General features: G+C 51.7%; 1 protein-coding gene across 1 annotated transcript; it reads left to right on the forward strand.

The window, feature by feature from the left end:
- The first annotated feature begins 479 nt into the window (after positions 1–479).
- MS4A10 (membrane spanning 4-domains A10) lies at positions 480–10,192 on the forward strand. The gene is made up of 7 exons (XM_003826331.2): positions 480–662; positions 1,121–1,240; positions 2,412–2,468; positions 4,119–4,247; positions 5,698–5,808; positions 8,535–8,653; positions 9,966–10,192. Exons 1-7 carry the CDS (start codon positions 480–482, stop codon positions 10,045–10,047), a joined length of 801 nt encoding a protein of 266 aa, XP_003826379.1. The 3' UTR covers positions 10,048–10,192.
- The last annotated feature ends 2,166 nt before the right edge of the window (positions 10,193–12,358 follow it).

Raw genomic sequence — 12,358 nt, forward strand, 5'->3', positions numbered from 1 at the left:
TTCCGTTCTCTCCAGGAGGCATGGGCACCACCACAGGAGGTAGGACAGTTATTTCCCACCTGCCTTCAGTCACTCTTCTTGGACCAGTGGATGGAGACTGTTTACAAAGCCCCTCCATTGACCTGCACCTCTCGCACCTCCCAACTCTTCCAAACTGCAGTCTGGCCACTTTGGGTGAGCTCTGTCTTCCACTGGTTGTGAAGTTTGCCTGGTCCTCATTTTTCTGCCCCAAAAGGAGCTGTGTCTTTGCAACCCCAGAAAGGCTGTGAGCAGCAATTACTCCCATCTCCAGGGGCCAGATTATTCCAGGTCAAATCAAGACCAGGGGCTGCCAGACAGGGCAACCACAGTTCTGGAAGGATCCGGTCCCGTAAACAGAGGTGATTGGCAGAGGCTCACCCAGGCACAAGCCTCAGAAATGAGACGGGTTCTGACGGCCTTCCTCCCCGTCCTGCAGCCAGGGCCCCCATCCAGCATCAATGAAAGCAGAAGCCACAGTTATTCCCAGCCGTTGTGCTAGGGGGCTCCCATCATGGCAAGTCCTCAGCCCAGTCCAGCCCTGGCAGACAAGTGCACCCCAGAACACGACCCAGCCCAAGCTCCTGGCTCCACACCAGCACGAGAAGTCCCAGAAGAAGAGCAGCCTTCTTAAGGAGCTGGGGGTGAGCATCCACTTCCCAGGGTCCCAGCAGTGGGAGGCAGAGGAGAGGGGGATATGAGGAGGATGCTGGGGGGCCCCAAGGGAAGAAAAGGAAAAGAGAAAGGCTCCAGCTTTCCTGCTGAACATTCATCTGAACTGGAAAAGGCCTTGAAGATTGGAGAGAATCTGCCCACACCTACTACTGCCTTGTGAGGTTTGGACAGGGCCCTGTCCTGGGGAGAATGGCAGGAGAAGGCTGCCAGCTCCAGGATAGACAGCTCCCACCCATGGGGCCCTTGGCAGCTTCAGCTCTTTCTGCAGGAAATCCTGGGGAGTGGTCCTTCTTAGAGAGCCTGGTCTCTGGGATCCCTAAGAGGACAGAAGGGACTCACCACAGCCCGTAGGTCCAGGGCACTAGTGGCCTCAATTAGAGCCAGTGACCGATGCCCTCACCCCAGCCATTCTCTCTTCCCCACCCAGGCCTTCCACATCACCATCGCTCTGCTGCACCTGGTCTTTGGGGGCTACCTGGCCTCTATAGTCAAGAGCCTTCACCTGGTGGTGCTGAAGTCTTGGTATCCATTCTGGGGGGCTGCCTCTGTGAGTAGAAGGCAAAACACAGACCGGGTGTGGGAGTCTGCAAGGCAGGCCTGGGAGGCCTTGGCATTTGGGACAGGATGCAGGGTGGGATAGAGAGAGCTAATAGGAGTGTGGCAGAAGCGAGGCCCTTTCTCCAGTGTTCCTAGCTCTGCTTCTTTTATCTCAGTCACAATGGAAATAGCTCCTTCCAGGGAGCCCCTGTCAATTCTGAGTCCCAAGAGAGCACTTGGAGGCTATCCATTCTCCCATAATTGAATATGTGCATTTGGCAAAGAGGAGGGTGAGTAGGACCCAGGGACAGCTTCATTCTTCCCTGGCCTTCTGAGCAGCCAGGCTGCCTCTGGATCCAGCTACAGGTGCCCTGTTGGGGTTGAGCTACAAAAACACACAGGTTGTAAGGTGTGGCTCCTGTCCTCCCAAGGCCATCAGCCAGGATGGGAGACAACACTGGACCAGTGCATGCACCATTTCCCAGAAGCTCTACATTCCTTCAGGTCTCCAGGGAGCCCACCCCATTCCTGACTCCCAGGTGGAGTCCTGCCTATGCACTAAGTCCAAGCTCCACGGCACTGTCTTGGGCAAGTATCCCAATCCCCCTTTCACATCAGTCCTCTGTTCTCACTGCCCACAGGATGGGGCTTTCACTGCACAGTGATAGAACTTTCCACACATGCAGTGTTTATTCACCCTGTGCTCCCAGGGACTAGCCCATAGTAGGTGCTCAGTGCACATTGGAAAGAATGATTGCAGAGGTGTTCCCAGAGACCTTGGAAGCAAGAACTCATATCCTCCCAACTGCAAGATTCAAGAAAAGAGAAACAGTCGGGGTAGAGGGGATAGTGCCACTGATCCCAGCGATGGTTTGGGTTTGTAAAATGAGGGAAGCAGGAGGGTCTAGGAGGGAGTTCTAAGTGCAGGGCACACCTTGGTCCAAGGTGTAGAGATGGGAGGAGGTATGGAGGTTTGTGCACATGGGAAGATGTGAGGTGGGGCAGCGCCTTGGATGGGCCACATGGCAGGCAAGAGGAGCTCACTTTGCTGGAGGAATAGTATTCCCTGCCCCACTGGCCGCCAAGGGTTGATTTTCTTGGAGAATAGGGGTGGGGGTGGGAATTTGTGGGTTTTGAGGAACCCCAGCTTCTCTCCTTTGACTTTCAAATCTGTCCTGCAGTTTCTCATTTCAGGGATCTTGGCGATAACAATGAAGACCTTTTCTAAAACTTACCTGGTGAGTGGGTGCACTGAGATCATTCTCTTTCATCCAAGCATGGCATAACTTTGTTAAGGGCATCTGTCTGTAGGGGTGATTGGGAGGGCACTTCTCCAGGACTTGCTAAGAGCAGGCTCTTGCCTTCAGGACAGCAGAGGATGTCCAAGCAGAAGGGTCCAGATGCAGACAGGCTGACAGACTTGGCTGTGGGAGGAAAGGAAGCACCATCTGAAGCTTCTCTCTTTCCAGTGCAGTGAGGTAGAGAAGGAAATGGCTCCCAGGCACCCTGACCCATCCATCTAGGACACAACTTTGCTTCCTCTCAAATCTACTGTGTCTTAATCTTAATCACCACATAACCTGCAAGCCCCAGCCTCCAGCTGGATTTGCATCTACTTCTCCTCTCTAAGAGCCAGGCAGATGGAACGGTGGTCCTCCCTTTTCTGCCCGTGCTGGCCACTGCCCAAACACCTTGCCCTCTCCCCTGCGCACATGGCTCCCATCTTTGACTTACTCCTGACCACTCAAGACAACCTGTATGTCTTGTCCTCCCGGAGATCTTCCCTGACCTCCATGGCTGCCTTCCATTCTCCCACAACTCTGTGGACTTACCTGTCTCTACCGTACACTAAATTATTTCTGGGCAGAATGTGCCCGAGCATAGTGATAGCCCAAGGTGGCCCAAGTAGGCACAGAGTAGACACCTAGCACAAGACTGGATGGGTGGATGTGGATGGATGATGGAAGGAACATCCCTGTAAATCACAGCTCACACCCAGGTCTTCCCACCTCCCCTCCTTCTGCCCCCGAAGCCCAAGCCAGGTCCTTCCCTATTTGTGTCCCTCAGCCTGGCTAGGCTGTGGTTGCTCCCTACTTTCTCAGAGGGCATACAGAATAGAAGGATGGTTGTGCAGTTTACCCAGCAGAGGCAGGAGATGCTTGACAAAGACGTGCCCATTCCCCAGACCTCACTCTCCTGGGCTGAGCCCCTTTTAGAACCACAGGCCTCTTGCTTTGTATACGTGAGCATAAGGACACTCTTACTGTAAAGAAACCCATTCCAGTATAAAAGGCTACAGATTCCATATGTGCATAGTCTTTCCTCACTAGGAGGATTTGCACTTGGCAAGAGGCTCTTGGAATGATGCTTAACCCGAGAGGACGATGAATACAGGCATTTCAGGAACCATGGCAGGTGGGCGGAGAAAAGGGGCTGGTACTGGGACATGTGAGGATAGGGCACTTTCAGAGCTCCTCCTGACCTTTCTGGTGGGGAAGGGGCTGGATGAGGGGTCACCTGGGTGTCGAATCCCTGACACTTGGCATAGCTGATGTAGGATGGTCGGGGCTGGCTTTGAGCAGGAAATGGCAATAGGGCATCCTTTATTGCAAAGCTCTTGGATCTGAAGGCAGCTCTTGGGTTCTCCCAATTTGTCCCATAGAAGGCAAGGGCCAGCTGGGCCCTCCTCAGTGGTCACACAGGAGCAGCTCAGCTCAATCCTGTGTGAGGGGCTGAGGGGCCAGTGACAGGCAGAGGGGGCCTTGGGCCCAGTGACAGGCAGAGTCTCTCCTGAGGCTACAGAGGAAGCTACTGGCAAGCATGAGGGGAAGACCTAGCCCCAGGTCTCCACCCTTTGGACAGCTGTTACCTTTATTTTTCACCTATAGATGTTGTGCCTGATGACAAACCTCATCAGCCTCTTTTGCGTGCTGTCTGGCCTCTTCGTCATCTCCAAGGATCTCTTTCTGGAGAGCCCATTTGAGTCCCCGATCTGGAGAATGTACCCCAACTCCACAGTGAGTACCCAGGCCTGGAGGGCCCTCTGACTTCAATGAAGGTGCTGCCTTGGATTTGGCCAACAGGAGGTTTCCAGCTCACAGAAAGCCCCTCCTGGAGCCCAGGTGTGGGCTGCTGGGCCCTTTGCCAACCTGTTTCTGTCCCCTACAAGGTGTGGTGGAAAGGTGGGTGCTGGGCTGCTGACTGGTCAGCATCACTGAATCCAAGTCCACTTTTATAGATTGGGAAATGGGGCCAGAGACGGGGAGGAGGCTGCCTGAGGTCAAGCAGCAACTTGACCGCAAATCCAGGACCACAGCCTAAAACTGCTGATTTCCCAGCCAGGGCTCTAAGCATGGTGTGCCTGGTGGCCCCTGTGATCCGGGAGCCTCCCAGCAGCCTTGCAAAGCTGGCCAAGTCCACTTTGTTACCCTCATCTTCTGGGAGTGAACACTGAGGTCCAGAGAGGCTAGATTAGTGGGTCTTTGACTCCAAGCCTGGTGCTCTTTTCACCATATCACTGCTGCCTCTGAAGCAGAAGGCAGACCACTGGGTGCCTCTGGGCCAGGCTCCAAGAATTCTTTTTTCTTTTTTTTTGGAAGGAGGGGGGAACGGAGTCTCACTCTTGTCACCCAGGCTGGAGTGCAGTGGCACAATCGAGGCTCACTGTAACCTCCGCCTCCCAGATTCAAGCAATTCTCCTGCCTCAGCCTCTCGAGTAGCTAGGATTACAGGCACCCACCACAGCCACCACCACGCCAGGCTAATTTTTGTATTTTTAGTAGAGATGGGGTTTCACCATGTCGGCCAGGCAGGTCTCGAACTCCTGACCTCTAGTGATCCTCCCGCCTCAGCCTCCCAAAGTGCTGGGATTACAGGCGTGAGCCACCATGCCCACAAGGGTTCTGACCATAGTGGTTTGTTATTCCTTATCTCCTCCCAGCACATACACACACGTGCATACACATGCACATCACATGCATGTGTGAGCATGCATGGACACACATGTGCGTGCACACACACACATATACATATGCTTCCCCATCAAATGCATGTGATACTATGAGATGACTCCCAGCTGCACGGCTCTTCCCCTCCTCTGCTGTAAAACATGCTCCCTCACTCTGGGACTAGGTACCCCCATCTGTCAAATAGGCTTGGATCAGATGACCCTAAGGCTACCTTCATTCTTACCAGGGACCCATGAGATTCTCCAGCCCTCAAACGTTAGGCCAATACTCACCAAAGACCCATATGTGCCAGGCATTGAGTGTAGGGCAGTGACCAAGACAGACCAAGTCCCCGTCCCACAGAGACCCACCCTGCCTTCCCCACGCACACCTGGGAGCTGAAGCCCCAACTGCCCTCTGCTGTGGATCTTAGCAAGGACCCCTGCCTGGCTAAGCCCACGTGATGCGTGCAGGCACCCAGTGAGGCCTCACCCTGCCTTCCTTCCCTCTACCCTCTCAGGTCCACATCCAGAGGCTGGAGCTGGCCTTGCTCTGCTTCACTGTCCTAGAGCTCTTCCTGCCAGTGCCCACAGCTGTCACAGCCTGGAGAGGGGACTGCCCATCTGCAAAGGTAAGACAAGGGCTTGTCTTCCCAGGAAGACAAAAAATGGGGGCATGAGGCAGCAGAGAGCTCAGAAAGGAAAGATATCTGGGGGTTACAAGAGGAGCGTGTTTCATTCATTCCTCACGTTGCTGAGCGTTCACTAAGTGACAGCCCATGGTCCAGTAGGGGAGCCAAGACACGGGGGCAAGAGAGGAGGCCAATCCAAGGAGAAAAGGGTGAGGCTGCCAGAGAGGAAACTCCATGGGTGCCCAGAACAAGAGGCTACTGTGCTGCCAGCTCTGAAGGCCCTGGGGAAATTGCATCACAGAGGCCCGTGGTGACCGGGCAGGATTCGGACCCACAGGCATAGGTGGAAGAGGGACTTTCAGCAGAGCAAGAAGAGCACGAGCACTGGCTTGGAGACAGGACAGAGAAGGCCTAGGGAAGCTATGGTGTGTGTGGAGTTTGGCTGTAGTGGAAACAAGTGACAGAGTCATCAAAGATTGGGCATTTAAGGAATTCCAGGGACTCTATTAAGCATCAATCGATGCATCCATTGATGGATGGATGATGTATGGATGGATATAGACGTGCAGATATACAGATAAATATAGCTGTATTTAACTTTATCTTCTCAATAACCCTTTTTCTTTTGAGACTGAGTCTCACTCTGTCACCCAGGCTGGAGTACAGTGGGACGATCTCGGCCCACTGCAACCTCCGCCTCCCGGGTTCAAGCAATTCTCCTACCTCAGCCTCCCAAGTAGCTGGGACTACAGGCATGTGCCACCATACCTGGCTAATTTTTGTATTTTTTTAAGTATAGATGAGGTTTTGCCATCCTGGCCAGGCTGGTCTCAAACTCCTGACCTCAAGTGATCCACCACCCATGGCCTCCCAAAGTGCTGGGATTACAGGCATCAGCCGTCATGCCCAGCCCTCAACAACCCTTTGAGGTACTTACATTCTCATACTACAGACTAGCAAGCTGAGGTCCAGAGAGGTCACATCACTTCCCAAGGCGAAGCAGCCAATCAGGAAATCCAGGACTCAGCCTGAGCTATGTCCAACCCACAGTCTCGCCCTTGTCTACCCATGGGGATGGCATGGGGCTAGATATATTTTAAAATAGAAGGCAAGTCTCTGCTCACCCCAAAGATCCTGAACAGTTCAGGATAAGGATGTTTTATAAAAGAAAAAAATAAATAAAAAATAAAGACCCTGACCAGAAGTGATCTCCAAGGCTCATTTCTTTAAAGAAAAAAAAATCATATTACAATCTCAACTTTAGAACATTATTTTAAAAAGTGCCAAATCCCCCATAATTCTTCAAGTTTGACGCTGATTTTCATGTTAGTGACCTCATCACACACCAAGTGTTCACATAATGCATATATGAGTTGATGGCCTCTGAGTTTCATTTAACATCAAACAGAGAAGGTGTCTTTGTTAATTCCTAGCTGCCTGACAGGAAGTCTTCTCATTAAGACATCAGAAAGCCAGATAGGGGTCTTGAGTCACTGAGGCCAACCCCACTTTTAAGGATGGGGAAAACTGAGGCCCCATACCTAGCTGCAGCTATGAGCAATAATTGTTCCTATTTATTGACCTTTGCTGTGTTCCAGGCACTGTGCTAGTGCTGCAGGTGGCTGTATTCATTTTCTATTGATGTTGTAGTAAATTATCACAAATTTGGTGGCTTAAAATGACACCTGTATTATCCTACAGCTCTGGAGGTCAGCGGTTTGAAATGAGTCTCAAGGGCTCAAATCAAGGTGTGTCGCCAGGACTGCATCCCTTCCGGGGGCATCGAAAAGAATCTCTTTCCTTGCCTTTTCCAGCTTCTAGAGGCTGCCTGCATTCCTTGGCTTGTGGCTCCTTCTTCCACCTTCAAAGCCAGCATCACAACATCCTCCAATAACCCTGTCTCCCTCTTCTACCTTTAAGGACCCTTATCATCATACTGGGCCCAGAGAGATAATCCAGGAGAATCTCCCAATCTCAAAGCTGATTGGAAACCTTAATTCCATCTGCAACCTTAATTCCTCTCTGCCGTGTGACCAGAGATTAGAACATGGGTGTCTTCTGGGGGCCGTGCTTCTGCCTACTGCACTAGCTAAGACCTCCTTGAATCTCACGGCCATTCTGGGACGCAGGTTCTGCTTTTCCATTTTAAAGAGGAAAAAATGAACCTTAGAAGAGTTAAGTGACTTCCCATGGTCTCACAGCCAGTAAGCGGCCATGCCAGGTTCCCCAATGGGCCCTGTGCCCTCCCCATCGGTAAGGATGGTGCCAGGGACAGGCTCTCCAGCACTGAGTTGGTGCCACCCTCATCACTAATCAGGGATGGAGGTGTGGCAGCAATCATTGGCAGACACTGTTGGCATTAGACCTGCCCCTAGAGTGTATCCTGGCTAGAAGGGACTTGGGTCATTACCTGGCCCAGCCCCCCTCAGGAAACCCAACAGGGTGAGTGACTTGCACCTGGTCACCAGGACACTGGTAGCGGGACGGGAACCAGAGCCCCATCCAGTGACTCCCATGTGGGCCTCCCCCTACTCCCGTTTCAAGAACAGGGAGGGTGGAGGGAGTCACACACTGGTCTATGGAAGTCGCTTCGTCTCTCAAGCCTCAGTTTCCCCACATTCATGGAGAACTTGAGTCTTCAGAAGTGAACTAGCAGAGAAGTGTTTCGGAAGCAGCCAGTCGCTCCACAGCTGTGAGCAGCAGGGGCGGCGACTTTTCTTTCGCAGAATGATGATGCATGCCTTGTTCCGAACACACCATTGCATCTCAAAGGCCTGCCGGTGGAGCCCCCGCCATCCTACCAGAGTGTGATTCAAGGCGACGCACAACACAAGCAACATCAGAGGTGAAGAGGTTTGGCCCTGGCTCCCCAGACCTTCAGAACCCACGCTTGGCCCCTTCTCCCTGGCATAGATAGAAACCAGTTCCCAGGGGAGCTGTAAGGGGCAAGAGGCTAACAGTGCTGCAGCTAGAACTGCCTGGCCTGGGAGTGGTAGCCAAGGCAGCAATGGTCCTATCCCCTCAGGCACTAGAGGAACTCCCAGGGCCCCCCAGGAACATCTCAGCACCTGACTTGGTTGACCAGAACTACCTCAGCTGAACCTGGGCGCAACCAGGACCCATCACCTTCCCTGCCAGCCTCCAGAGCAAACTCCTGGGCCTGCAGCCCCCCGGTGCCCCCCATGCCCTCTGGCCTCCCTTGCCTGCCTTCTCTGATCAATGGTGGATGCACAGGGGGATATAAGGGCAGCCAGGAAGGAAGGTCTCCAGAGCGGCACAGGCAGGGGCTTCCCTTGCCTCAACCTACTAAGACATCTCTGAGGGAGCCTGTGTGTCTGAATCCCTGGATTTGGGCTGAGGGCAGCTGGGGAGTTGAGTCCCATAGAAACTGTGTACAGTTCTTCCCTCTGAACTAGACCCTCTGCATGAATCTTTTTGCCCTCCTGGACCTCAGTGTCTCCATCTGTAAAGTGGAGGTGCAAGGATGACATGATCCAGGAGTCTCCCAGCTTGAAAGCTCTGAGATCAGGAGAATTCAAGGTTCACAGTTGTGACATCGAGGTTGCCAGTAAAACTTCAGCCTCGGAATTTCAAACCTACTTGTGCTAAGTAAATAATGTGAGGGAGAGGGACCTGCCTTCCTCATTTTCCTAATTTCAGTCATCTGAGGATAGTCTTCAGGATTTTTGCTTATTTGTGAGCTGCAATGTATTCTGGTTTTTTTTCCACACTGATTCTTTTTTCTATATTATTTTAAAGGGGCACTTTGTAGCAGCAAGATATAGGAAATCAGTATCTTTCCATAAACAGAAGCAAACCCCAAAAATAACAAACATGTGAAATAAAACGCAATTTTCCCCTCTAACCCCGTGGTCTCACCCACTGCTTCCCTTCCTCTTGCTAGCTCTGCCCCAGCCACCATGGCTTCCTTGAGGTTCCACAGACACCCCAGGGACTCCCCTGCCTCTGAGCCATCACCCTTGCCCTTCCTCCACCTGGATTCTCTTCCCCCAGGTATTTGCAGAGCTCACTCTTTGAATCTTTACTGGGCCACTGACTCTGAGCCAAGTAAATGCTATTTAATCTCAATGTCATTTAATCCTCCCATCGATCTGTGACCTAGCTGCTGTTACTATTAATATCTCCGTTTCATGCAGGCTCAGAGAAGTTAAGCAAGTTGCCCCAGACACATGGATAGTCACTGACGGAGCTGGGATCTGGACCCAGACTGCAAACTGAAGAGCCACTGCCTGACAATGCCCAAACTTGGTTGGAGCATAGCCCCTGCTCTCCCAAAGTTGCACTTTCACTGGGAAGATGAGATTTGCACATACAAAAGGCTAGAGCGATGGTCTATACAGCAAAGTCAGCCCTCACAGCTCCTGGGAACCCTGTCCTCTCAGATAAGCCATTTCTTACATAGTTGATGGCTCGATATCTGTGGTAGCCCAGATTGTTTTGTTTTGTTTCGCTTTGTTTTGTTTTGTTTTGTTGAGATGGAGTCTCGCTCTGTTGCCCAGCCCAGAGTACAGTGGCACTATCTCAGCTCACTGCAACCTCTGCCTCCCTGGTTCAAGTGATTCTCCTATCTCAGCCTCCCAAGTAGCTGGGACTATAAGCACACGCCACCACGCCCAGCTAATTTTTATATTTTTAGTAGAGACAGGATTGCACCATATTGGTCAGGCTGGTCTCAAACTCCTGACCTCAGGTGATCCACCTGCCTCAGCCTCCCAAAGTGCTGGGATTACAGGCGTGAGCCACTGTGCCCAGCCCAGGTTTTGAAGTTGTCCGAGATAGCAGTCTGCTCTCTACTGCCTTATAAAATCCCTGTGTGAAGGGATGCTCTCAGTATCATTTGCCCTTGCACAGAATATCCCTGGGGTTTGAGGTTCTTTGAATTCTCCTTCTTTGTCATCTCTTTCGCTGCCACTTCTGGCTGTGGTCACTAGCTTGGCCATAGCACCTCTCTTCTCAACTTCTGATCTGCTGCTTCTAACCTTCTATAGATTGCAGCTGGCTTTAAAATAGATTGTAAAGTGTAAGGCATTAGGTTCTGAGACAGCAGCAGAGAGAGCCATGCAAATGTTTAGGACAACCCAGTCTTTCTTTCTTTCTTTTTTTTTTTTTTTTTTTGAGACGGAGTCTCACTCTGTCACCCAGGCTGGAGTGCAGTGGTGCGATCTCGGCTCACTGCAACCTCTGCCTCCCGAGTTCAAGCAATTCTCCTGCCTCAGCCTCCCGAGTAGCTGGGATTACAGGCGACCACCACCACGCCTGGCTACTTTTTGTATTTTTAGTAGAGACAGGGTTTCACCACGTTAGCCATGATGGTCTCGAACTTCTGACCTCATAATCCGCCCACCTTGGCCTCCCAAAGTGCTAGGATTACAGGCATGAGCCACCGCCCCTGGCTGAAACCCAATCTTTCAAAACATGAAAGGGGGTGATGGAGAAAACCTTAGCTTGGTTGTCTAAAGACGTGGGTGCAAACTCTAGGCTAGCTCTGCCAATCACTTACTGTGCGGGTTTGACTCAGTCCCTTCCCCTCACTAGGTCCCAGTTTCTCCATTTGTAAAACAAGCAATTGTGCTACATTGATGGTTTACATCAATAAAGGCTGAAACGGCTTCTGGTTCGACTTCTATTTTTCAAAAATCAGTCAGTGGAAGACTTGTCAATGTTCCCTTTGAAAGGGCACTGCCTCCGCAGGTGCGTGGTGGAAGCCCGGGCAGGGTTAGCTGGTCTCGGCGGAGCATGGCCACAGCCCAGTCCCTGAGTGGCTCATCAATACCGCGACGTGCTAGAATGGCTGGTATCTTCTACACAGTATGCAGAATTTCTAACACCAGGCTAGAAACAGAAAGCAATCTTTGACTATTGTTAATACTGTGGTTAAATTTTAGTCTGTATTTTGACTTTTTTTTTCAATTTTTTTTCTCTTTTGAGATGGAGTCTCACTCTGTCGCCCAGGCTAGAGTGCAATGGCACGATCTCTGCTCACTGCAACCTCCACCTCCCATGTCCAAGTGATTCTCCTGCCTCAGCCTCCTGAGTAGCTGGGACTACAGGCGCACGCCACCACACTCGGCTAATTTTTGTATTTTTAGTAGAGACAAGGTTTCACCATGTTGGTCACGCTGATCTCGAACTTCTGACCTCGTGATCTGCCCACCTCAGCCTCCCAAAGTGCTGGGATTACAGGCGTGAGCCACCATGCCCAGCCTTTTTTTTTTTTTCAATGTTTTGAGGCAGGATTTTGCTCTGTCACCCAGGTTGGAGTGCAGTGGCACAGCCATAGCCCGCTGCCAGCTTGAACTCCTGGGCCCAAGCAGTCCTCCCATCTCAGCCTCCTGAGTAGCTGGGACTACAGGTGTGCACCACCACGCCCAGCTAATTTTTTAATTTTTAGCAGAGCTCTCGATATGTTGCCCAGGCTGGTTCTTCAAACTCCTGGTCTCAAGCAATCCTGTCGCCTCGGCCTCCCGAAGTGCTGAAATTAGAAGTGTGAACTGCCACACCAGCTGATTTTGATATGGATTCAGCCCTA

This window comes from Pan paniscus, chromosome 9 (assembly GCF_029289425.2).
Source record: "Pan paniscus chromosome 9, NHGRI_mPanPan1-v2.0_pri, whole genome shotgun sequence".
Taxonomy (NCBI): domain Eukaryota; kingdom Metazoa; phylum Chordata; class Mammalia; order Primates; family Hominidae; genus Pan; species Pan paniscus.

Excerpts from the sequence above, each read along its gene's own strand:
- MS4A10 (XM_003826331.2), top strand. The coding sequence starts at position 480 with ATGAAAGCAGAAGCCACAGTTATTCCCAGCCGTTGTGCTAGGGGGCTC. Across the intron at positions 663-1,120 it reads GCCTTCTTAAGGAGCTGGGG|GCCTTCCACATCACCATCGC; the intron begins GTGAGCATCCAC and ends TTCCCCACCCAG. Across the intron at positions 4,248-5,697 it reads GAATGTACCCCAACTCCACA|GTCCACATCCAGAGGCTGGA; the intron begins GTGAGTACCCAG and ends CTACCCTCTCAG.